Source organism: Hemiscyllium ocellatum, chromosome 30 (genome assembly GCF_020745735.1).
Source record: "Hemiscyllium ocellatum isolate sHemOce1 chromosome 30, sHemOce1.pat.X.cur, whole genome shotgun sequence".
Lineage (NCBI taxonomy): Eukaryota > Metazoa > Chordata > Chondrichthyes > Orectolobiformes > Hemiscylliidae > Hemiscyllium > Hemiscyllium ocellatum.
The window spans coordinates 40,859,100-40,886,519 of record NC_083430.1 but is presented as its reverse complement, the minus strand read 5'-3'; the positions used below and the strand labels follow the sequence as shown (position 1 = coordinate 40,886,519).

General features: G+C 41.6%; 1 protein-coding gene across 1 annotated transcript; it reads left to right on the top strand.

The window, feature by feature from the left end:
* Window positions 1-570: 570 nt before the first annotated feature.
* On the top strand, window positions 571-26,937 carry snrnp40 (small nuclear ribonucleoprotein 40 (U5)). The gene is made up of 10 exons (XM_060847127.1): window positions 571-753; window positions 6,064-6,193; window positions 8,440-8,533; window positions 9,116-9,281; window positions 10,958-11,080; window positions 15,635-15,755; window positions 17,645-17,727; window positions 19,983-20,044; window positions 20,867-20,970; window positions 26,537-26,937. Exons 1-10 carry the CDS (start codon window positions 661-663, stop codon window positions 26,584-26,586), a joined length of 1,026 nt encoding a protein of 341 aa, XP_060703110.1. The 5' UTR covers window positions 571-660; the 3' UTR covers window positions 26,587-26,937.
* Window positions 26,938-27,420: the final 483 nt, after the last annotated feature.

Genomic DNA, 27,420 nt, shown 5'->3' with positions numbered 1-27,420 from the left:
AGAAGGTTTAGAGGAGATGTGAGGAAAATATTTTTCACCCAGAGGGTGATGGGAGTCTGAAACTCACTGCATTAAGGGTGGGAGAGGCAGAAACCCTCATAACATTTAAGAAGTATTTAGATATGCACTTGTGATGCCAAGGCATACAAGACATTGAGTGAAGTGCTGGATACTGTGGGACCTGCCGAGTTTCTCCAGCTTGTGTTTCAGGCTACAGTATAACTCGTGTCCTCTAACTGCACATCGCACTACATAAATACCGCTTACAAACTAATTCGCACATTAAACCATAGAACAATTAATCAGAAAAATCAAAATATTGCCAAGAGAAGAAATGAATAAAACCCACTGCTCAGGGACTCGCCATCTTGGAAATTCGACAGCTGGCCAATCGCGAGGGGCAATACTCAGCGCGGGCTAATTGACATCGACCTAAGCCAATAGGTGAGCAAATCGTTATGAATCCCGCCTCCTCAGTGATAACTGACACCAAAGCAGCCAATGGGTGAAGTGAGAAGGCGGGCCTACGCCGGGTGGTTGAGCAATGGGGGGCGGCGTTGCTGTGAGGTGAATCCGGTGAGGGACAAGACCCCTGAGGTGAAGGCGCTCGCTCCGGGAGAGGGAATCCGCCGCCGGCAGCTCGGACACAGCGGCAGGGCCATGATCGATCAGAAGCGCAAGGCGCAAGAAATGGCGCTGGTTCCGACCAAGCGGCCGAGGAACGAGGTGGTGCCGGGAGTCCCGCAGCAGGCGGTGAGGCCCGGCCTGGAGGGAGTCAGTCAGCCAGCCAGGGCTCCCTGTAACCGCCCTCGGGCCTGTCACTCACCGCGGGGTTCACTCTCACCATCCGCAAAGAAAGCGCCTCAGTGACACCGTGTCAGAAGAGGCCGTTCCGCCCGTCCTGTCAGTGCTGGCCCTCTCGAGGAGCCATTCATCCCGTGCCATTTCCCTCAACTTCTCCCCATATCCTTGATGTGGGAATTGGTGTAACTTAGTTACAGAGCTGTGTCCTGGGTTCAATTCCCATCACCGGTTTGATTTACCATGAAGGACTCTCCTTCTCAACCTCTCCCCTGTGGTGGCCCTCTGGTTAAGTCACCACCAATCCCTTCTCTCTCATAAGAGAGCAGCCTCTATGGTCTGGCAAGATTATGGTGACACAACAACAGCCCTGGAGTAGACTGAGGAGTAAACATTAATGTCCCTGTTCATCTTTGAAACAATGTGAAGGGGTCTTGTCCTGAGCTGGGAGATGTAGCTTTGATTTAATATTTTATCTGCACTTCCCAGAGTGGTATATTATCTCATTTGCCTTTAATAATGACTGAAAATAACTAAAATGTCAGTAGTAAACAAGCTGTCTGTAAATGACACACAATCAATAATTTGGTTAGTTGATTACACTTCTGGTAGATTTGTAGTGTCCCTACCTCTGGGCTAGAAGTTCCAGGTTCAGATCCTTCCTGCTCCAAAGGTGTGTCATGACGTGTCTGAACAGGTTGATCAATATATCTTTAGAAGTACTGTTGGTCTTCCAATAGTCAGCAGGAAATTCAAAAACAAATGTGTAAAGAGATCTCAAATATCTGTAAGAATGATAATGTTATAATGGTAGAGGATTTTAACTTGCCGAACATAGCCTGGGACTGAAATAATGTTAAGGGCTTGGTTGGAGAGGAATTTATTAAGTGTGTACAAGTAAATTTTCTTATTCTTTTTCTTATTGTGGGCTCAGTGGTAAGGCACTGCAGCCTCACAGCACCAGGGACTTGAGCTCAATTCCTGCCTCGGGTGACTGTCTGTGTGGAATTTGCACATTTTCCCCGTGTCTGTGTGGGTTTCCTCCCACAATCCAAAGATGTACAGGTCAGGTGGATTGGCCATGCTAAATTGCCCATAGTGGTTGGTGCATTGGTCGGGGAAGGGTTCTGGATGGGTTACTGTTTGGAGGGTCAGTGTGGATTTGTTATGCTGAAGGGCAAGTTTCCATTAAGTAGGTAATTAATCTTATTCAATATATGGGTGTACCTCTTAGAGAAGCAGTAAAACCTGACCTTCTTTTGGGAAGTAAGGCAGGGCAAGGGCCATTTTTGCTCTACTGTCTTCCCTGCTAGCAGAGCCTAGCGGGGAAGACAGCCGAGGAAAAATGGCAGGAGTTTGTAGGTATAATTGAGGACACTGTACAGAGGTTCATCCCCAAGAAAAGAGAGATTATCCGGGGAGGGATTAGACAGCCATGGCTGACAAAGGGAGTCAGGAAATGTATCAAAGAAAAAGAGAGATCCTATAAAGTGGCCAAGAGCAGTGGGAAATCAGAAGATTGGGAAGGCTACAAAAACAAACAGAGGATAACAAAGAGAGAAATAAGGAAGGAGAGATCAAATATGAAGGTAGGCTCGCCAGTAATATTAGAAATGATTGTAAAAGTTTCTTTCAATACATAAGAAACAAACGACGGGCCACTTCAAACTAGCTGGAAGGCTAGTGATGGGCGATAAGGAAATGGCTGGAGAACTTAATAAGTACTTTGCGTCATTCTTCACAGTGGAAGACATGAGTACTATCCCAACAATTAAAGGGAGTCAGGGGGTTGAGTTGAGTATGGTTGCCATTACAAAAGAGATAGTGCTAGAAAAGCTAAAAGATCTTAAAATTGACAAATCCTGGCCCCGATGGGATACATCCTAGAGTTCTGAGGGTTGTGGCTGAGGAAATAGCGGAGGCATTGGTTGAGATCTTTCAAAAGTCACTGGAGCCAGGGAGAGTCCCGGATGATTGGAAGATTGCTGTTGTAACCCCCTTGTTCAAGAAAGGATCAAGACAAAAGATGGAAAATTATAGGCCAATTAGCCTAACCTCAGTTGTTGGTAAAATTCTAGAATCCATCCGTAAGGATGAGGTTTCTAAATTCTTGGAAGAGCAGGGTTGGATTAGAACAAGTCAACATGGATTTAGTAAGGTGAGGTCATGCCTGACAAACCTGTTAGAATTCTTTGAAGAGCTGACAAGTAGGTTAGACCAGGGAAACCCAGTGGATGTGGTCGATCTAGACTTCCAAAAGACCTTTGATAAGGTGCCACAGGGGAGGCTGCTGAGTAAGGTGAGGGCCCATGGTGTTTGCTATGTGAGCTACTGGCATGGATTGAGGATTGGCTGTCTGACAGAAGGCAGAGAGTTGGGATAAAAGATTCTTTTTCGGAATGGCAGCCGGTGACAAGCGGTGTCCCACAGGGTTCAGTGTTGGGGCCAGAGCTGTTCATGTTATATATTAATGATCTGGATGAAGGGACTGGGGACATTCTAGCAAAGTGCCGATGATACGAAGTTAGGTGGACAGGCAGGTAGTACTGAGGAAGTGGGGAGGCTACAGAAGGGTCTAGACAGTTTGGGAGGGTGGTCCAGGAAATGGCTGATGGAATTCAACGTGAGCAAATGTAAGGTCTTGCACTTTGGAAAAAAGAATACAAGCATGGACTACTTTCTAAATGGTGAGAAAATTCATAAAGCCAAAGTACAAAGGGATCTGGGAGTGCTAGTCGAGGATTCTCTAAAGGTAAACATGCAGGTTGAATCCGTGATTAAGAAAGTGAATGCAATGTTGTCATTTATCTCAAGAGGGTTGGAATATAAATGCAATGATGTGCTACTGAGCCTTTATAAAGCTTTGGTTATGCCCCCTTTGGAGTACTGTGTCCGGTTTTGGGCCCCACACTGGAGGGGAGGGGGAGAGACATACTGGCACTGGAGCGTGTGCAGCGGAGATTCACATGGATGACCCCTGGAATGGCAGGTCTAACATATGAGGAATGGCTGCGGATCCTGGGATTGTACTCATTGGAGTTTAGAAGGTTAAGGGGAGATTTAATAGAAACTTACAAGATAATACATGGCTTGGAAAGGGTGGATGCTAAGAAATTGTTTCCATTAGGCGAGGAGACTAGGACCCATGGGCACAGCCTTCGAATTAGAGGAGGTAAATTTCGAACAGAATATTTCTTCAGCCAGAGAGTGGTGGGCCTGTGGAATTCATTGTCGCGGAGTGCAGTGGAGGCCAGGACGCTAAACGTCTTCAGGGCAGAGATTGATAAATTCTTGATGTCACAAGGAATTAAGGGCTTCGGGGAGAATGTTGGTAAGTGGAGTTGAAATGCCCATCAGCCATGATTAAATGGCGGAGTAGACCAGATGGGCCAAATGGCCTTACTTCCATTCCTATGTCTTATGGTCTCAGTGGCTCAGGTGTTTGTGGGGAGCATTTTGGGCTAGTGATCATAATTCTTTAGTTTTAAAATAATTATGTAAAACGATAGACCTGATCTTAAAGTTAAAGTTCTGAATTGAAATAAACACCAGTTTTGATGGGATTAGGCAGGAACTTTCAAAAGTTGAATGGGAGAAGCTAGCCACAGGGAACGGGGCGTTTGGGAAATGGGAGGCCTTCAAAAATGACATAACAAGAGTTCAGAGACAATATTGCCAAGGGCAAGGCTGGTAGGTGTAAGGAATGCTGGACAACTAGAGACTTGAGGCCCTGCTCAAGAAAACAAAGGAGGTATACGTCAGGTATAGACAGTTGGGAATAGGTGAATTACCAGAGGAGTGCGAGGGCTGTAGGAGTATACTTAAGAGGGAAATCTGGAAGGCAAAAAGGAGAAGTGAGATAGCTTTGGCAAATAGTGTTAAAAAGAATCCAAAGATATTCTAAAATATATTAAGGGCAAAAGAGTAATTAGAGAGAGAATAGGACCCCTTAAAGATCAGCGTGGCCATCTATGTGTAGTACCACAGGAGATTAATGAGATACTAAACGAGTATTTTGCATAAATATTTATTGTGGAGAAGGATAGAGAAGAGGTGTTGGATGTCTTAATGTGATGCCATTATTTAGGAAAGGTGGTAAGGAAAAGCAAGGGAACTATAGAGTAGTGGGTATGACATCAGTAATGGGCAAGTTGTTGGAGAGGATTTTGAGGGATGAGATTTACATGTATTTGGAATGGCAAGGGCTAATTAGTGATAGTCAACGCTGTGCCTGGGACAACTGTGTCTCACTAACGTAACTGAGTTTTTTTTTGAAGTGACAAACAAGATTGATGAAGGCAGAGCAGTAGACACTGCCTATGTGGATTTCAACAAGTTAGATCACACGGAATCCAGAGGCAGCTAGTGAATTGGATACAAAATTGGCTTGAAGGTAGGAGACAGAAGGTGGTGGTGGAGGATTCTTTATCCAGTTTGAGGCGTGTGACCGGTAGTGTGCCAGAAGGAATGGTGCTGGTTCAGCTGCTTTTTGACATTTATGTAAAAGATTTGGATGTGAATGTAGGAGGTATGGTTTGCGAATGCCACCAAAATTGGTGTAGTGGACAGTGAAGAAGGTTATCTCAGAGTACAACAGGACCTTGACCAGATGGGCTGAGGAGTCAAATGTGGAATTTAGTTTAGATAAATGTGAGGTGTTGTATTTTCGTAAGCTGAATCAGGGCAAGACTTATACGGTTAATGTTAGGGCTCTGGGGAGTGATGCCAAACAAAGATAACTAGAGGTGCAGATGCATATTTTCTTTGAAAGTGGATTCAAAGGTAGAGAGTGTAGTGATAAAAGTGTTTGCACGCTTGCCTTCATTGCTCAGTGTACTAAGTATAAGAGTTGGGCAGTCATGTTGCAGCTATACAGGACACTGCTGAGGTCGCTTGTAGAATACTGCATAGTTTGTTCTAGTATTACTGATTAGATGACTTTTGTATTAGCGCAAGCAGTTTAATTTGAGATGTAAGTCAAATATGAGTCCAAGTTGAGGCTCTATTGTAATGATTGCCGGGGTTCTGCTGGTTAAACTCTGGTTTTGAAATTTGATGAATTAGATTAGTGGGGCATGTGTATTGATTCCAGTTTGCCTCGTGTGCATAGTCATTTAATTTGGGAGTTTGGATTTGAGGACTTTTCCAATTTCACATGGTCCGTGCAGCCTGTCCAACATGTTGTAGTGTGGGGGGAGGGAAAAGGTGTTTGGACTGCCACCTTGATCAAATTTCTCATTTGTTTTACTGCCAATTGTTTAGGGTCCCCCAAGAACATCAAGTCTTCAAGCTCCTATAATGCTTCTAACAGGTCACGAGGGAGAAGTTTACTGCTGTAAGTTCCACCCAAATGGATCAACACTGGCATCTTCTGGATTTGACAGACTCATACGTAAGTGACAGACTATTTCATCTTCTGTTAAGCAGATAGATATAAGTAAACTTCAGTTATTTTGCAGTTATGTAATGTTAGGTGTGGCATGGTGGCTCAGTGGTTAGCACTGCTGCCTCACAGCGGCAGGGACCCAGGTTCGATTCAGCCTCTTCTGTGTGGCGTTTGCACATTCTCCCCGTGTCTGCATGGGTTTCCTCCGGGTGCTCCAGTTTATACCCACAGGCCAAAGATGTGCAGGTCAGGTGAATTTGCCATGCTGAATTGCACATTGTGTTAGGCGCATGAGTAAGATGGGAAATGGGTCTGGGTAGGTTATTTGTCAGAGGGTCGGTGTGGACTTGTTGGGCCGAAGGGCCTGTTTCCACACTGTAAGGGAGCCTAATCAAATTTTGGAGTTGTTATGTAATGTCCTAATCCTTTTGTTAATAGTGGTGCTGTTCTTTACCCTAATGTATTAATATGAATCAGATATGACAGCACTGTAAAGTGTGATGGTAGAAGTAAGGTGTCACCCACTTTGGATACAAAAAGTTCAAATTTGAATACTTTATTGGAGAGAATTCACTATCCATGTACACAAACCACTAAAACCTACTGCATAGATGCAGAATGTAATTGGAAAAGCTAACAGGATGTTGCCTTTTATCTCATTGAAGAGTGAGGCGACAATGTGTCAACTTGTATAATTCTTGGCTGCAGCCTACCAGTAGTATTATATTTGGTTTTAGGTACCAGCTTTGAAGAATACATTAGCTTTAGGCAGGGTATGTCCTGGAATTGTCAGTATGATGCCACAGTTTAATGGGTTAAAATATGAAGATGCAGTGCATAAACTTTTCTTGTATTCACTGGAGTTTTAACAGTAGCGAGGTGTTCTAATTGAGTTTCTTGAAGTGATCACGTATCATTAGGGTATATGCAGAAAGGATTCCATTGAAAGGGGAGATGATCTCAAAATTAGAGCTAAACCATTCAGTAGTGTAAACAAGAAGAACTTTTTCAATCAATCTGTGAATCTGACTGTCCTCTTTCCCCAATCCCCAGTAAAAGTTGTGGATGGTGGATCAAATTGAAGTTTTAGGTCCACAACTGTTGAATTTCTGTCATGTAAAGGTATCAAGCAACATTTGTCAAAGATAGGTAGTTATGGGCCAACTGGCAGAACAGACTCCAAGGCTGACTGGCTTGCTTCCTGTTTCCTTTGTTCCTAAAGTACATTGTAGGTCCATGTTCTGTTCATCTCAAGCTGTAAAAATACCCAGCATTTATTTTTCTCAACTTGGATTGTCTCTGAAGTGAGTACTTTGAGCTCTTGAATGCTTGCCTGAACTGCTTGTCATTAATGATCATTTTGGGTCTAGTTTGATGTGATCAGTTGTGTAGCAAACAAGCATCTGTGCTGGAATACAATTTGTTCTAATGTGAATTTGAATAGCTCTAGTGGCCGTAGAATGTATTTGTAATGTACTTCTAACATTGATTCTGAGCTGGATTGTCAGATGTTAAAACAAAATAAAAACATTTTAAGGCATTGATCCAGTTTTAGTCACATTTCCATACTGAAACCAACTTGAATACTTTTGCAATTTTCCTGACCCACTAGAAATGTGACTGATTAGATGTAAGTATGTTCGGTGTACAGTACAAGAACTGCTGCTTACGGTGGGGAATGTTGCAAGGATGTTCTCAGTTTTGGTATAGAAATGTAATATTATTGATTTGTTAAAGTGTGTAAAAATGTCAGTTGATACTTTCCCTGATGATTTTCAAAAAGGAAAAAAGCTAACGATTGTAGCTGCAGACAGTTGAAAATAGAAAGTAACAGGTTAGCCAATATCTGAAAACAGCAGAAATGGTGTTTCTAGAGTGTAGGCCATTTGTCAACTGTTAATGTATGCAGCAAGAAAAAGGACTTTCAGCGCAGTAGATCCATATAAGGTTTTATGTTTCACATGAGGCTTTCAAACATGAACTTCCCTTTATAGCAGCTACCTGGCCTACTGCATTACTGCTGGGGGTTTTTTCAGTTTTAATACAGCCATTTGTTAACATTTCTTACCTTGCCTTCTGCCTGTCCCTCCTGTTAATTCAAAAAAAACTTTGCAAATGAGTCTCTACCCTTGCATGAATGTATTTCTAGTATTTTCATGTAAGAGCTTGTGAAATTCTTAATCTCATGAAGTTCTCAAAAGCTGTGTCAGGTTTAAGGTCCTTCATGTTTTTCTGTCTTGTTCTCTCTTTAGTGTTGTGGAATGTGTATGGGGACTGTGATAACTATGCTACATTAAAAGGCCACAGTGGAGCAGTTATGGAATTGCATTATAACACAGATGGCAGGTACTGTATTTTTGTACTTCATAAAAAAAAATTCAGCTAAATTTTGATTATTCAAAGGAGGGTGGGCTGGTCTTCAGCAGATCAATGTGGACTCAATGGGCCAAATGGGCTACTTCTCCACTGTAGGGATTCCGTGTATTTCTTTCCTTCCAGAATCTACTGGTCTATAAAATCAAAATTATGCATCATTTAATTGTTCTAATTTATGTCTGCAGCTCCTGCATTTTTTTTTTGAGTATATATCAAACCTATGCTATCGATTTTCAACTTTGCAAGTCTAATCAAAATGGTTCCCTGGGCATCTTGGGAAGCTTCAGCTATGAGCATTGGCAGTGGCCACTAGTTGATAAACTGTGGCAAATCAAGCAGATGAAAGAAAAGCAACCATAAATAAATTTTATTGAATTACAAGAAACTGAGTTGATAAGCTTTTCTAAAACCACAGAAGTTATACTTTTTTTCACTGCCCCCATTCCTCGTCGCAGTCTATCCCAATTTAAATGCTGGTTTAATGTTTGTAAATTTGAACTACTGTTTTGAAGCTATCTTGTCTTTGGTTTATTTTTTCTGCTTTTTCTTCAGCATGCTTTTTTCAGCATCAACAGATAAAACTGTTGCAGTGTGGGACAGTGAAACGGGTGAAAGAGTCAAGAGGTTGAAAGGGCATACTTCCTTCGTGAATTCATGTTACCCAGCAAGACGAGGACCACAGTTAGTCTGTACAGGAAGTGATGATGGAACAGTAAAGGTGATTGCAATTAATATTAGGGCATATTATGTTTTACTGACAAAGGTTCATGAGGCAAAAACTGAACAGTCAGAAATTCTAAAGCAGAAGCTCTAGGGATGAAATTATCTTGCCAAGGACTGGGGAGATGAATGCACTACCCTTTCCTTGGGATAAGTGTTTTTCAGGACGTGGGGCTCTGTCAATAGCTCAGCAAGTTTAACGGGTGAATAGCAGCATCAGACAGACCAGAAATATACCAAGTTTAACATTGGATGTGTGCTGAATCTGCTAATTTGAGCAAGGGCTATAGTTGCTCGATCAGCATTGCAAGGTAAGGAAGTGAAATGTCAGCAGGATTTCTGCTGCTGATTTGCCATTTAGTTACATGATTTGGCTGGCTGTCACCTTCAACTTAGTGAGAGCTACCCTCTAGCCTCGAACATAAGAGTTGCCATTTGATTAAAAAGTACAAAAGGTTTGCAGCAATTGTTCAGCTGAACCCCTAGCAAAGATTAGTGCCTTTAGAAGAGGAGCACACATTTAACAGATTCATGGTCGGATTGTTTGCATGAGCAATAGAAATAAAACCCAGCCTGGTATAAAACCCTGTTTAAAAAGATGTGTTGTGTTTTTGGAAGCAGTGTGCAAACTATATATAGATAGACTGACTGACTATTCTTTTACATAGAATCCTACAGGTGTACAGCATGCAAACAGGCCCTTCGGTCCAACTTGTCCATGCCGACCAGCTATCCCAACCTAATCTAGTCCCATTTGCTAGCACTTCGCCCATATCCCTCCAAACCCTTCCTATTTATATACCCATCCAGTGCCTTTTAAATGTTGCAATTGTACCAGCCTCAATCACTTCTGGCAGCTCATTCCATGCACGTGCCACCCTCTGTGTGAAAAAGATGCCCCTTAGGTCTCTTTTATATCTTTCCCCTCTCACCCTAAGCCTATGCCTTCTGTTCTAGACTCCCCCACCCCAGGGAAAAGACCTTGTGTTTATCCTATCCATGCCCCTCTTGATTTTATAAACCTCTATAAGGTCACCCCTCAGCCTCCGACACCCCAGGGAAAACAACTCCAGTCTATTCAGCCTCTGCCTATAGCTCAAATCCTCCAACTCTGGCAACATCCTTGTAAATCTTTTCTGAACCCTTTCGAGTTTCACACCATCTTTCCGTTGGAAGGAGAACAGAATTGCACACAATATTCCAAAAGTGGCCTAACCAATGTCCTGTACAGCCGCAACATGATTTCCCAACTCCTGTACTCAATACTCTGACCAATAAAGGAAAGCAAACCGAACACCTTCTTCACTACTATTTACCAGCAATTACTTTCAAGGAGCTATGAACCTGCACTCCAAGGTCTCTTTGTTTTACAACACTCCCTAGGACCTTACCATTAAGTGTATAAGTCCTTCTAAGATTTGCTTTCCCAAAACGCAGCACCTTCATCTGCTACTCCTTAGCCCATTGGCCCATCTGATCAAGGCTTCGTAATCTGAGATAACCTTCTTCACTGTCCATCACATCTCTAATTTTGGTGTCATCTGCAAACTTACTAACTATACCTCCTATGTTCACATCCAAATCATTTATATAAAGATGAAAAGTACATCAATTGTTTTTGTCGCTTATCTTTATTTTCTTTAATTTATTTCTCCATATAATTTGGTTCCTTAGCTTTGGGATATTCGGAAGAAAGCTGCTATCCACACATTTCAGAACACATATCAAGTACTTGCCGCAACATTTAATGACACAAGCGATCAGATTATCTCTGGTGGTATTGATAATGACATAAAGGTAAGGTGATCAGTATGATTTGTGAGCTACATGAAAGTGAACTAATTAACAAGAAAAAAAGCAGTGCTGAGTTTGGAATCCATTTAAATTTATGTCTGCAGTTCTTTTGGTAAAATAACACTTTTTTTTCAAAGTTTCTTTCCTTGTTCCTGGGTGAATTTCAGAAAGTACAGTTGCATCGTGAGTACTGATCTTCTAGTCCTTGCCCTGGATTTTAGAAGATAAGCTTTAGTTGTATCCTATTCTATACCTTGATCTGGTGGTTCTGAAGGAAGTGATTTGTATCAAGTCGGTTTGTGAGCACTGCTACAACATGTAAAATGCATATATCTATGTTTATGAACCCACAGTAGGTTTCACCTGACATATGAAACCTTTTTGAGAAAATACGTATTTTGTTGAACCTTTTCCTCTTACCCTCGTCAGGACAATTCTCAAGAATATCAATTTTGGAGGAAAACAAACATTTTATACCATATGAGTGGTAAGTGCTGATTGGTTGGCAAGTGCCACTGTGTTTGGTAGATGCATTGCCATTGAGAATGCACATTAAACTGGTGCATTCTTTATTCTTGAAGGACCTTGGGTTCCTTTACTTAATTTTTTAAAAAAAATCACACTGATGACTTTGACCAAACTAACTTCAAGCTGTGGAATCTGGAAATTTACATGCCTCGAAACATTTATCTGAAGCCACCACTTCCTTAGGTGCATCATTTGTTATCAGCATTGTATCTGAGGATTTTATTTAATGTATTCTTTCTTCGTGTCCAGCAAAGAATACAATACAAAGTTAACGTTGATTAATGGTAGATATTGCTATAAAGTGTAGAGAGATTTTAGGGCCTGCTGTATGAAAGGTAGTTTGGTGTCAGAGTGATTAAAAATGTCAATAACTGTTAAATGCAGAGCATTAAACATATCCTATCTAAAGCTGCTTCCCTGAGATTTGCCTGGAGCAGTATTAATTTTCTGCAATCACAAATTGATCTCAGTGGTTGGAACAGAACATTGCATTTCTCTGATCAATCTGTTCAATTGAAACCTGCTGTATGATATCCTAGGAGATTTTCAAAAGACTTTTTGATGGACAGCTACTTCTGAAATGAAGGCAATTCACTTTGTGGAGCATAACCACTATTCTCCTTCGTCCCTTTCCTGGGCACTCTACAACTGAGTGGTGGGTTTACACTTAGTCCAGTGATAAGCTAACGAGCCAGTCTGAAGCTGTCAAGCACAAATGTCTAGTCAGAAGATTCTGTAACAGCCATATGGGAAGTATGCAATTATATTTTGAGTCATAGTACAGGAAAAATGTTTTCTTTTTGGCATTCATGAAGATAAGTAAAACATAATTAGTTATGCTTTGGAGGTGCCGGTGTTGGGCTGGGGTGTACAAAGTTAAAGACTACACAACACCAGATTATAGTCCAACAGGTTTATTTGGAAGCATCAGCTTTCAGAGTGCTGCTCCTTCATCAAGTGGTTGTGGAGTATAAGATCGTAGGACAGAGTTTATGGTTATTTATTTTTGCTTGGTTTCTCCTCCAGATCATTCAAGGAGTAAACCTATAATACGCCTGTGTAGCTTTGTAAAATTTAGGGACACTTGTACAAACTGCGCCAAAAGAGAAAATGCTGGAAAATCTCAGCAGGTCTGGCAGCATCTGTAAGGAGAGAAAAGAGCTGATTTTTTGAGTCTAACTGACCCTTTGTCAAAGCTCTTCTGGATTCTCTCTTTTTCTCTTTTGGTTTCAGATTCCCAGCATCCGCAGTAATTTGCTTTTATTTTGTACAAACTGCGCATTGTGTGGTATCGCGTGGAGGAGCACATATTATAACTTATAATACACTGCATTTACTTTGCAGATGCAAAAAGAATAAGTGAACTGGATGTAAGTTTGCTCACTGAGCTGGAAGGTTCATTTTCAGACATTTTGTCACCATACTAGGGAACATCAGTGAGCCTCTGGATGAAGCACTGGTGGCATCGCCTGCTTCCTATTTGTGTTTAAGTTTCTTTGGTGATGTCACTTCCTATTTTTTGACTCTGTTCCCATTTACCACCCCCTGAGAAAATGTTTGTTGTTAAAGTTCTGGTTGGAATGCCATGCTTCAAGGAATTCATGTGCGTGTCTCTATTTGACTTGACCTAGGATGGATGTGTCATCTCAGTGAAAGTGGTGTCTTTCCTCATCTGTGTGTAAGGATACTAGTGAGACAGGATCATGTCTTTTTGTGGCTTAGTTGATGTTCATGTATCCTGGTGGCTAGTTTTCTGCCTGTTTGTCCAATGTAGTGTTTGTTACAGTCCTTGCACGGTATTTTGTAAATGACATTAATTTTGCTTGTTGTTTATGCTCGAAACGTCGAATTCTCTATTCCTGAGATGCTGCCTAACCTGCTGTGCTTTGACCAGCAACACATTTGCAGCTGTGATCTCCAGCATCTGCAGACCTCATTTTTTACTCGTATGTATAGGGTCTTTCAAGTTCATTAGCTGCTGTTTTAGTGGGTTTGTGGGTTGCCGTAATACCAAGAGGTCTGAGTAGTCTGGCATATCTGAGATATCTTTTGATGTAGGGGAGAGTGGCTACGGTTTCTGGACATGTTTTGTCTGCTTGTTTGGGTTTGTTAGAGTCGTAGAGATGTACAGCATGGAAGCAGACCCTTTGGTCCAACCCGTCCAGGCTGACCAGATATCCCAACCCAATCTAGTCCCACCTGACAGCACCCGGCCCTTATCCCTCCAAACCCTTCCTATTCATATACCCATCCAAATGCCTCTTAAATGTTGCAATTGTACCAGCTTCCACCACATCCTCTGGCAGCTAATTTCATACACGTACCACCCTCTGCATGAAAAAGTTGCCCCTTAGGTCTCTTCTATTTCCTCATTTAGTGCTGCTTCTGGGATATTGATCATCTGACCCTTTCCAGTTTATCTGTAGATTAACATCCTCCATGAGTATCACGGTTCCTTTCTGACATTATTGTTTCCTTTTATACTCCCTCCTTGTTGCAGAGAAGTCAGCAGAATGTGTTCATTGGGTACCCGTTCTTTTTGAATACACTAATATATATATATATATATATGATTTTCTTCTGCTCTTCGTAGTTCCTCTGCTGCAGTGTGTGGTGGCTCGTTGAAATAATGTTCTAGTGAGCTTTATTTGTGGGTGTTGGGATGATTGCTTCTGTAGTACAATATTTGGTCAGTATGTGATGTTTTCCTGTGAACACTGGTTTGAGGTTCCCCATTGGCTGTTCGCTTTACTGCGACATCTAGGAATGGCAGTTTGTTGTTTTCCTCCTCTTTAGTGAATTGTATGCCAGTAAGGTTATTATTGGGATCTCCAATATCAGGGTTCTTAGCAGATGCAATAATGCAGAGACTCTAACAAACAGCTGTGCCAATCATCCAACCCAAACTTTGGATCTGCTACGTGGATGACACCTTTGTCATCACTCAACAAAACAAATTAGAGGAAACCTTCAAGACCATCAATAATACCCTGGCATAAAGTTCACTAAAGAGCAGCAAAACAACAACAAATTGCCATTCCCAGATGCTGCAGTAGAGCCAATGGGGAACTTGAAACCAGCGTCTACAGGAAAGCAACACTTACTGACCAAATACTGAACTACAGAAGCAATCATCCCAAGACCCACAAACAAAGCTGCATTAGAACATTATTTCAATGAGTTACCACACACTAGCACAGAGAAACTATGCAGAGTGGAGGAAAATCACATTTACAGTGTATTCAAAAAGAACAGGTACCCAATGAACACAGTCCACCAATTCCTCAGAAACCCTAGCCACTCTCCCCTACCTCAAAGACATCTCGGGAATGACTGCCAGACTACTCTGACCTCTTGACATCATGGTAGCCCACAAACCCATCGACACCCTAAAACAGCAGCTAATGAACTTGAAAGACCCTGTACAGACAAGAAGAAAAACTAATCTAATTTACAAATACCTTACAAGAAATGTAACAAACACCACATTGGACAACAGGCAGATACCTAGCCACCAAGATACATTAACATCAACGAGCCACAAAAAGACATGACCCACTGTCACTCATATACTTATATACAGATGAGGAAGGACACTACTTTGCCTAGGACAACACATCCATTCCAGGACATGCCAAAAAGAGACATGCATGAGAATTCCTAGAAGCATAGAATTCCAGTTGGATTTTATCAACAAACACATTGACTTGGATTCCATTTACCACCCCCTGAGAAAAAGAACAGGAAATGATATCACCAACCCAAGGATACCTAAACACACACATAGAAAGTGGGCCATGCCACCAGTGCTTCATCCGGAGGTTCATTGATGTTATTAGTATGGTGGCGAAACATCTGAAAATGAACTGTCCAGCTCAGCAAGCAAACCTACAAATATTCACAAAACCCGTCAGAGTAAATGAACTTTGTTTTTCCAATCCTAAAATTACCCACAATGTCCGTGGGTAAAATATTATTTGTGGGAAAATAATTGAGATTAAAGTTAACTTTTTTTTTTACTTCTGTTAGGTTTGGGATCTGCGACAAAACAAGTTAATTTATACTATGCGAGGTCATACAGACTCTGTGACAGGCTTGGCTCTAAGTGGAGATGGCTCTTACCTCCTTTCTAATTCAATGGACAATACAGGTAATAAAAGTGTGATTACTTTCTGTAAAGAAGGGCAGAGGTGACGATTGTGTTTTTGAAGAGCCTGAAAATAAAATAATAATTAAACAGGACATGCATGTACTCTTCTGAAACAGTAACAGTGTGAAAGCTTGTAGTCTCTATCTGATGGCTATATCCACTAAATGTCCCAAATTCACTTCATTTAGATTAGATTAGATTACTTACCGTGTGGAAACAGGCCCTTCGGCCCAACAAGTCCACACCGACCCGCCGAAGCGCAACCCACCCATACCCCTACATATACCCCTTACCTAACACTAGGAGCAATTTAGCATGGCCCATTGACCTGACCCGCACATCTTTGGTAATCTATTGGATTACCTTTTTAAGATGCAGTCATTCTTTGTAAGATAAGATTCCTTTCAACCTTCACGCAGGCTCCTATAACAGTAAATTATGGAATGCAGCACCAAAAAAGAGCACTCATTTTCTCCATACTTTTGAAGATTTTTGATTTTGAGTCCATGTAATTCCCCTTGTTTTTTTTTTACAATTGAGCTGCTATCACTACCCTTTGAAACAATGTATTTCTGATCGTAGCTGGTCAGACTGCTACAGTTCCCTGCTGCTGCTTGGTTCATCTTTGAAGGCAGATGGACTTGATGCTGCTTCCAGCAAGTACAACAGTGGAATATCAATCAAGACTGCGTGTTTGGATCCTAGGGTAAATTTTCAACCAAGAGCTTTCTGATTTTCAGATGACAATTTTGCCAATTGACAAGACTGAGAGCCCTTTTGTTTAGATACATGAGTGAAGGAACAAACGCCCAAAGGCTCCCACATAATGACAACATTTTCTAGGGTTACTTTTTGCGATCAATTGCTGCATCAGCTGAAAGTGGACTCTGCAGACTGGAAATTAAACCTATGACCTTAAACGGTGAGGCTTAGCTACTTACAATACCAAAGACGTTGTACACATGCTGTATTTTCACACTTCACACATTCTTCTTTTAGTGTTTAGTGTTTGTTTCTTATAAAATTTACCCCACCAATTCAGTCTACCTTTTTTATGGAAGGACTTGTTTTTAGAATATGTGCCATTGATGTCAGTCGCTTTGCAATGTCGCATGTAATTGGTCATTTGTGATGTACGCATTGCGATTTGACTGCTGGAGATTTTGGGGGAAGCAATCTACGCCATTCCTGTCTGGGTCCAGTATCTTCTAGAAGAAAGTGAGGACTGCAGATACCAGAGATCAGAGCTGAAAATGTGTTGCTGGAAAGGGTTGCTGGAAAGGTGCAGCAGGTCAGGCAGCATCCAAGGAGCAGGAGAATCGAAGCTTCAAGTATGAGCCCTTCTTCAGGAATTCCTGATGAAGGGCTCATGCCTGAAACATCGATTCTCCTCCTTGGATGCTGCCTGACCTGCTGCGCCTTTCCAGCGACACATTTTCAGCTCTGGTCCAGTATCCACTGACTCACTTAGTTGGGTTTAGTAAGTAGTGAAGAGAAATGGGAACATTATTGGACCTTTCTTCCGAATGAACGGCTATTAAGGCCAATTATAGCTCCACTAACTATGTCCCAGCTGAGACTAGCTAACCCAGCACAGATCAAAGATTGTGGCTGAGAACTTTTGAAATCTGTCTGGTTTGTTTCTAATGAACTGAACTGTTGATTTTAGCTCTTCTCTTTTTTTTAAACTGTTGAGATTATTCTGCATTAAGTTGCTTGAGGGGATTATTGTTGCTTGAGTGAAAGTTGATGTAAATCACAACAACTGTAGCACATGAGATGATCTCTGCTTAGTATTAGTTTTCTGTTTTGGTTATAAAAACATGTTTCTAAATCAGAAAAAAAGCTTAATTACTGAAATTTCATGATTTTTGTATTTGGATTTACAGTACGTGTCTGGGATATCCGTCCATTTGCTCCAAAAGAGAGGTGTGTGAAAATATTCCAGGGTAATGTGCATAATTTTGAAAAGGTGGGTATTATTTTACTAATACAAAGCTAACGGCTGGACTACTTCTTTAAAAAAACAATCTGCTGGTCTCTTGGATGTTCTCCTTGTAAATAATGATTCCGTATGAGGGAGGAATGCAATCTTGGAGCATACAATGGTCATAGAGTCATAGAAATGTACAGCATGGAAACAGACCCTTCGGTCCAACCCAATCTAGTCCCACCTGCCAGCACCCGGCCCATAATCCCTCCAAACCCTTCCTATTCATATACCTATCCAAATGCCTCTTAAATGTTGCAATTGTACCAGCCTCCACCACATCCTCTGGCAGCTCATTCCATACACGTACCACCCTCTGCGTGAAAACATTGCCCCTTAGGTCTCTTTTATATCTTTCCCCTCTCACCCTAAACCTATGCCCTATAGTTCTGGACTCCCTGACCCCAGGGAAAAGGCTTTGTCTATTTACCTTATCCATCACCCTCATAATTTTGTAAACCTCTATTAGGTCACCCCTCAGGCTCCCACGCTCCAGGGAAAACAGCCCCAATCTGTTCAGCCTCTCCCTGTAGCTCAGGTCCTCCAACCCTTGCAACATCCTTGTAAATCTTTTCTGAACCCTTTCAAATTTCACAACATCTTTCAGATAGGAAGGAGACCAGAATCGCACACAATACTCCAACAGTGGCCTAACCAATGTCCTGTACAACAGCAAGATGACCTCCCAACTCCTGTACTCAATACTCTGACCAATAAAGGAAAGCATACCAAATGCCTTCACTATCCTATCTACCTGCAACTCCACTTTCAAGGAGCTATGAACCTGCACTCCAAGGTCTCTTTGTTCAGCAACACTCCCTAGGACCTTACCATTAAGTGTATAAGTCCTGCTAAGATTTGCTTTCCCAAAATGCAGCACCTCGCATTTATCTGAATTAAACTCCATCTGCCACTTCTCAGCCCATTGGTCCATCTGGTCAAGATCCTGTTGTAATCTGAGGTAACGCTCTTCACTGTCCACTACACCTCCAATTTTGGTGTCATCTGCAAACTTACTAACTGTACCTCTTATGCTCGCATCCAAATCATTTATGCAAATGACAAAAAGTAGAGGGCCCAGCACTGATCGTTGTGGCACTCCACTGGTCACAGGCCTCCAGTCTGAAAAACAACCCTCCACCACCACCCTCTGTCTTCTACTTTTGAGCCAGTTCTGTATCCAAATGGCTAGATCTCACTGTATTCCATGAGCTCTAACCTTGCTAATCATTCTCCATAGGGAACCTTGTCGAACGTCTTACTGAAGTCCATATAGATCACATCTACTGCTCTGTCCTCATGAATCATCTTTGTTACTACATCAAAAAACTCAATCAAGTTTGTGAGACATGATTTCCCACGCACAAAGCCATGTTGACTATCCCGAATCAGTCCTTGCCTTTCCAAATACATGTACATCCTGTCCCTCAGGATTCCCTCCAACAACTTGCCCACCCACCGAGGTCAGGCTCACTGGTCTATAGTTCCCTGGCATGTCCTTACCACCCTTCTTAAACAGTGGCACCACATTTGCCAACCTCCAGTCTTCCAGCACCTCATCATAGTACTTTGTGTCTTGGGCAACATAAAGTTGAGCTAAATGGTGGGAAAGGGCTTATTACAGTTCTATTAGAAGAAGAAGAATCCCTTCGGTGTGGAAACAGGCAGTTTGACCCAACAAGTCCACACTGACCCTCCGAAGAGTAACCCACCCAGACCAGTTCCCTTCCCCTATTACTTTGTTTATCCTTGACTAAGCTACACGTCCCTGATCACTATGGGCAATTTAGCATAGCCAATCCACCTAACCTGCACATCTGTGCACTGTGGGAAGAAATCCATGCAGACACAGGGAGAATGTTCAAACTCCACACAGTCGCCTGAGGCTGGAATCGAACTCTGGTCACTGGCGCTGTGAGGCAGCAGTGCTAACCACTGAGTCACCATGCTGTCCCCTCGCATTTTTTTCTCTATCAGATAATTAAAGTAGTTTTAGGAAGTTGAACAAAATTAATTTCTAAGCCACTGATGATGATAAAGGCAGAAAGCTCTTCATGGAATCTTTCAAATCACTTCATATTGCTTGTCCCAAGTTTAGAGGTTCGTGAATAATTTGGTGTGGGCAGTGTTGTGTTGGTTCTGCAGCATTTGAGCCTTTCATTGGGGAGTTGGGAGCCATTGTCACGTTGCCTCAATATTAAAATACTGGTCCCTTGACATTATACAACTTCTTGCAGAACCTCTTGAGATGTTCATGGTCAACTGATGGAAGCAAAATAGCTGCTGGATCTGCTGACAGGTAAATATTATTTCATAAACACTTTAACACAAGGATGTGATGTTTATAATTAAGCAATGATCATTTTGTATGCTTTTTAAATATAGTTAAATGTTGCTGGGCTGAGTGAACTTTGGGACAAACTAGGATCTGCATGCTGTGTATCTTTGAACACCGTGTCCGTAGGATACTTTCTGCTTTAGAGCACCAAATCCTTATTTTCTGTGGGAAATAGGGACAGACTTTGTGTGAATAACAGAAAACTCAGATTCCACAATTGCATAATTCTCCTATCGACTGTGAAGGACTGTGCTCAGACTGAGGGGAGAAAACAATGGGGTCTGGCGCTGACCTCGCAAGTGCACAAATTTGCGAATAACAAATTTGTGAAAGAAACCAAAGTGGGTGTAGTTTACGTGTATTTGAATCCACCACCTTTTATTAAATATCAGGATGCTGAGTGCAGGATATTGTTTAAACACCAATTCCGTGGAACTTTTAAATTTAACTGTTGCAAAATGGTGTTAACTGAATGCCACAGCAACTTAACCTGACTTCAGAACTTTTAATAATCTGGGTGCATGTGTTGTGCCAACAATGTATAAGTTCTAAAACTGATAATTTTAAAAAGATAGGAACATGGCAGTGGGGAATGCACTCTGCATAATGCAGTCCAAATGAATAAGTTTTGTGAACTTCTATGAATATTACTGGAGTGTATTATATTAACAAAGTGCTTTGGAGGTATTACTATGCTAAAGGGACTTTACGTATTCAAGTTGTTGAAGGTTATTTGAAAAGACATAAGTGATCAGCACTGAGAGAACGCATCATTTCTTTCAGGTTTGTTTATGTCTGGGATACAACGTCGCGAAGAATCTTGTATAAATTACCAGGGCATGCAGGCTCAGTGAATGAGGTGTCCTTTCATCCAGAAGAACCAATTAGTAAGTGTCTTATTGTGGCTAACAGTTTAGAATTCAGCATAATTATGCAATTTTAACTTAAGAAAAACTGTTTGGAATTGTGTAGCTAACTTGAAACTAGTAAAGGGAAGGTTAAGACTTTTTGATGTATGTTCACTTCGCTGAGCAAATGAAATACACCTAAAATATTAAGCTTTTTATTTTTTGCTGAAAAGAAATAGATTAATTTGATTGAATTGTCAGAATCTTTTGCTTTTTGTACTTTTCAGTATTATTATTCATGCACAATAGGACTACCCATGCCCTTTTGGAATACAGGAGGTTAGATTAGATTAGATTCCCTACAGTGTGGAAACAGACCCTTCGGCCCAACAAGTCCACACCGACCTTCCAGAGAGCAACCCACCCACCTACATTTACGCCTGACTAACATACCTAACACTATGGGCAATTTAGCATGGCCAATTCACTTTGGACTGTGGGAGGAAACCGATGCAAACACTGGGAGAATGTGTAAACTCCACACAGACAGTCACCAAGGGTGGAATCGAACCTGGGACCCTGGCAACATCCTTGTAAATCATTTCTGAACCCTTTCAAGTTTCACAATATCCGGAAGGAGACCAGAGTTGCATGCAATATTCCAACAGTGGCCTAACCAATGTCCTGTACAGCCGCAACATGACTTCCCAACTCCTGTCCTCAATACTCTCACCAGTAAAGAAAAGCATACCGAATGCCGCCTTCACTATCCTATCTACCTGCAACTCCCCTTTCTAGGAGCTATGAACCTGCACTCCAAGGTCTCTTTGTTCAGCAACATTCCCTAGGACCTTACCATTAAGTGTATAAGTCCTGCCTAGATTTGCTTTTCCAAAATGCAGCACCTCGCATTTAACTGAATTAAACTCCATCTGCCACTTCTCAGACCATTGGCCCATCTGGTCAAGATCCTGTTGTAATCTGAGGTAACCTTCTTTGCTGTCCACTACACCTCCAATTTTGGTGTCATCTGCAAACTTACTAACACTACCTCTTATGCTCGCATCCAAATCATTTATGTAAATGACAAAAAGTAGAGGGCCCAGCACCGACCCTTGTGGCACTCCACTGGTCACAGGCCTCCAGTCTGAAAAATAATCCTCCACCACCACCCTCTGTCTTCTACTTTTGAGCCAGTTCTGTATCCAAATGGCTAGTTCCCTCTTTATTCCATGAGCTCTAACCTTGCTAACCAGTCTCCCATGGGGAATCTTGTTGAACATCTTACTGAAGTCCATATAGATCACATCTACTGCTCTGCCCTCATCAATCTTCGTTGTTACTTCTTCAGAAAAATCAATCAATTTTGTGAGACATGATTTCCCACGCACAAAGCCATGTTGACTATCCCTAATCAGTCCTTGCCTTTCCAAATACATGTATATCCTGTCCCTCTGGATTCCTTCCAACAACTTGCCCACCACCGAAGTCAGGCTCACTGATCTATAGTGCCCTGGCTTGTCTTTACTGCCCTTCTTAAACAGTGGCACCACATTTGCCAACCTCCAGTCTTCCAGCACCTCACCCGTGACTATCGATGATACAAATATCTCAGCAAGAGGCCCAGCAATCATTTCTCTAGCTTCCCACAGAGTTCTCTGGTACACCTGAACTGATCCTGGGGATTTATTCACTTTTAACCGTTTCAAGACATACAGCACTTCCTCCTCTGTAATATGGACATTTTGCAAGATGTCACTATCTATTTCCCTACAGTCTATGTCTTCCATATCCTTTTCCACAGTAAATACTGATGCAAAATATTCATTTAGTATCTGTCCCATTTTCTGTGGCTCCACACAAAGGCCGCCTTGCTGATCTTTGAGGGGCCCTATTCTCTCTCTAGTTACCTTTTTGTCCTTGATATATTTGTAAAAGCCCTTTGGATTCTCCTTAATTCTATTTACCAAAGCTATCTCATGTCCCCGTTTTGCCCTCCTGATTTCCCTCTGAAGTATACTCCTACTTTCTTTATACTCTTCCGAGGATTCACTCGATCTATCCTGTCTATACCTGACATATGCTTCCTTCTTTTTCTTAACCAAATCCTCAATTTCTTTAGTTATCTAGCATTCCCTAAACCTACCAGCCAGCCTTTTTACTCTGACAGGAATATACTTTCTCTGGATTCTTGTTATCTCATTTCTGAAGGCTTCCCATTTTCCAGCCGTCCCTTTACCTGTGAGCATCTGCTTCCAATCAGCTTTCGTAAGTTCTTGCCTAATACCGTCAAAATTGGCCTTTCTCCAATTTATAACTTCAACTTTTAGATCTGGTCTATCCTTTTCCATCACTATTTTAAAATGAATAGAATTATGGTCGCTGGCCCCAAAGTGCTCCCCACTGACACCTCAGTCACCTGCCCTACCTTATTTTCCAAGAGTAGGTAAAGTTTTGCACCTTCTCTAGTAGGTTCATCCACGTACTGAATCAGAAAATTGTCTTGTCCACACTTAAGAAATTCCTTTCCATCTAAACCTTTAACACTATGGCAGTCCCAGTCGATGCTTGGAAAGTTAAAATCCCCAACCATAACTACCCTATTATTCTTACAGGTAGCTGAGATCTCCTTACAGGTTTGTTTCTCAATTTCCTTCTGACTATTGGGGGATTTATAATACAATCCCAATAAGGTGATCATCGCTTTCTTATTTCTCAGTTCCACCCAAATAACTTCCCTATATGTATTTCCTGGAATACCTTCCTTCAGCACAGTTGTAATGCTATCCCTTATCAAAAATGCCACTCCCCTTCCTCTCTTGCCTTCCTTTCTATCCTTCCTGTATCATTTGTATCCTGGAACATTCAGCTGCCAGTCCTGCCCATCCCTGAGTAATGTTTCCGTAATTGCTATGATATCCCAGTCCCATGTTCCTAACCATGCCCTGAGTTTATCTGCCTTCCCTGTTAGGCCCCTTGCATTGAAATAAATGCAGTTTAATTTATTAGTCCTACCCTGTCCCTGCATGCCCTGACTGTTTGTTTGTTTGTTTGTTTGTTTGTTTGACTCACTTCTGATCTCAGCTGTACCTGTCGCAGATCGATCTCTTTCCTCACTATCTCCCTTCGTCCGTCTCTACCCCCCCCCCCCACCCCCACCCCCCAACCTTACTAGTTTAAATCCTCCCAAGCAGTTCTAGCAAATTTCCCTGCCAATATATTAGTCCCCTTCCAATTTGGGTATAATCTGCCCTTCTTGTACAGGTCACTTCTATCCCAAAAGAGATTCCAATGATCCAAAAATGTGAATCCTTCTCCCATACACCAGCTTCTCAGCCGTAAATTCATCTGCTCTATCCTCCTATTCCTGCCTTCACTAGCTCGTAGCACTGGGAGTAATCCAGATATTACTACCCTTGAGGACCTACTTTTTAAATTTCTGCCTAACTCTCTGTAATCCCCCTTCAGAGTCTCAGCCTTTTCCCTTCCAATGTCGTTGGTTCCAATGTGGACAATGACCTCTTGCTGGCCCCTCTCCCCCGTGAGAACATTCTGCACCCTCTCTGAAACACCTTTGATCCTGGCACCAGGGAAACAACACACCATTCTGCTTTTTCTCTGCGGGCCACAGAGACGTCTGTCTGTACCTCTGACTACAGAATCCCCTAACGCAGTTGATCTCTTGGAAGCCGACGTACCCCTCGTTGCATTAGAGCCAGTCTCGATACCAGAACTGTGGCTGTTTGTGCTATGTTCCCCTGAGAATCCATCACCCCCTACATTTTCCAAAACAGCATACCTGTTTATCCACAAAAGACTCCTGCCCTAGGTGCTGACCTCTCTCACCCTTCCTGGAGTAAACCCATCTATGTGATTGTATCTGAGACTTCTCTCTCTCCCCTTCTATAACTGCCATCCATCACATACTGTAGCTGTTGCAAATTCCTCATCACTTCTATCTGTCTCTCCAACCAATCCACTCAATCTGATAAGATTCGCATCCAACAGCATCTATAGCAGACATAATCCGCAGTAACCCTTAAACTCTCTTTAAACTCCCACATCTGACAAGAAGTACACATCACTATAAAGGCCATTTTTGCTCCTTCACAATCCACAGATCCAGAAAATGACACCGTCTTATTCCTCTACAAACACTGCCCCATGTTAAATTAATAGCTATGACTTATATTTTAAGTTTAATCAAGAGACTTATCTCCAAAAACATATAATCAAGAAAGAATCCACTATACTCACTCCTGCAGCCTTTTTCTTGGACAGACTTAAAACAACAATTAACTTATCTGATTCTGTGCTGTGAACTTCGTCCAACAGTTCCTCCAAGATTAGTTGTGAATTTCACTGTTGTTAATTTTCCCAGATGCACTCCGATGTCCAGTGATACACAAATTCAAACAGCAAAGGTGGTAACTGTGCTCTCGCACACTGTCCTCACCATGTGCTTCCTTTGTCTGCTCTTCTCACGTAAGGGCAAGACCTTACAAGCACTGCATCAGTTGGCATCATGGTTTACACCACACTGATTTTTCAGACTCCCTATTTTTCACACTCACATGCTCTCTCTCTTTCCCTAACTGCACCATTCCACCCTCCATTTCACCACACATTTATCTAGTTTCTGTTCACTTAATAGAACTCTTCACCTCCCAGAGGAGGAGTGTCCTCTGAGCCAGAAGACCAGAGTTCAAGTCTTACCTGCTTTGGAGATGTTTTTAATCTGTTCAGAAGTATTATTAATACATCTACAATCACCACTACTGACTTGAACACATTATCGAGGCTAGTATTTCAGTGCAGTTTTGATGGAATATTGTGTTGTTGCTGGGCTTTCGTTCGTTTGTTCTCGTCAAATCATGGGTATGGGTATTACATGGCAGAATGCAGCCACTTGTTACTGCTGGAGACTTTCAGCATTGGTTATGAACTGGTTTGGTAAAATTTTAACATGAGAAATGCTATATAAATGCATGCTTTTCCTTAGGGATTTTCTCTTTTCATATTTATCATGAGTTGAGTTTGATAAAACTTCAGTTAAAATTCCCAAGTGCTACTGAAGTTGCTAGTAAACATAGTTGAGATAACTAACTCACAACACACATTTGTGCTTTTAGAATATTTTATGATGTAATATACCTAGTGAACATGAACAAGTTATCAAATTTGTTGAACAATTAGTAGTTTCAGCTTAGTTTTTGTGTTGTATTTGGCGTTTGATAGTGGCATCTCTTCACTAGTATTTCTGCTGGAGTCATGAACTTCACTAGTGACTTTAGATTGTTGATGAGTGAACTTGGCGCATTAGTCTTCTGCACTGAAAATGTGTTGCTGGTTAAAGCACAGCAGGTCAGGCAGCATCCAAGGAACAGGAAATTCGACGTTTCGGGCCAGAGCCCTTCATCAGGAATTGTCTTCTGGCCTTTTATTGTTTACAATGATTGCTATTGTAATTGACAATGAATCAACTGCATTGGATATTTCAGACTAAGACTGGAAAAATGCAATTTTCTAGTTTAACTCATAACTGCCTATGGCATGAGGCAAAATTTTTACATTAACTGAAATCTACCTTTTTTTATTCCAACAGTTCTTTCAGCATCTAGTGATAAAAGACTCTACATCGGAGAGATACAGTAAAAAGGACGAGTTTTTGCAGAAGAATTTGTCGGACATCATCTGGCAGCTACACAGTGTTCAAATTCCAGACAATAAGTAATACTGGGGGAATGAAAAAATATAAATATTTGATAGGTGCCAACCTGTTTCATGGCTTGGCAAATGAGCTGGGCTGTTTTCCCAGGTCTGGACCAGTTTGTACAGTTCCTGTGGAGAGCAGTTTGAATGCAGAACCTGAAACTAGACAGTCTGTAGCTATAAAAACTGGCCTGCATTCAATTTTGTATCGTGGCTGTTATGTACAGACAGTTTTTTTTTATATAATCTGTTTTGTAATATTCAAAAGAAATAAATTCGCACCACTTTTTGCTACACCTGTTCCTAGAAATGACTGTGAAGGGAGTATGTTTGAAACATCTCCACAGCTTTTGTAACCTGTTTAACCTGTAATTCGTATTTTGTCTTCCATCCTCCAAATAGCAAACAATTAGATTAATGTAGTGTTATGGCAGTTGGGTTTTTGTGTTTTGGGTATTTAACTAATTGCTAGTTTGAGACTACTGACTGAATTTACGTTGAATATCAGGTGGACCCCCCCACCCCCTTCTCAGCCCCAAAATTCATGTTTTTACAGAAGTTAAATCCTTTCTCAGCCATAATATTGCTAAATTCTCATTAGTAGTTAGTTGGGTTTTCTCCTGACAAACTTTTACCAAATGGACACTTTTTTATGCTCAGATTCTAAGGATCAAGCCAGTGATACAGTCGGTGTTACAAAGATGCATCCTAGTTTAAGACAAGCCAGACTTCGCATCAGAAGTCGATGACATGATAAAGTGGTGGATCACCCATATC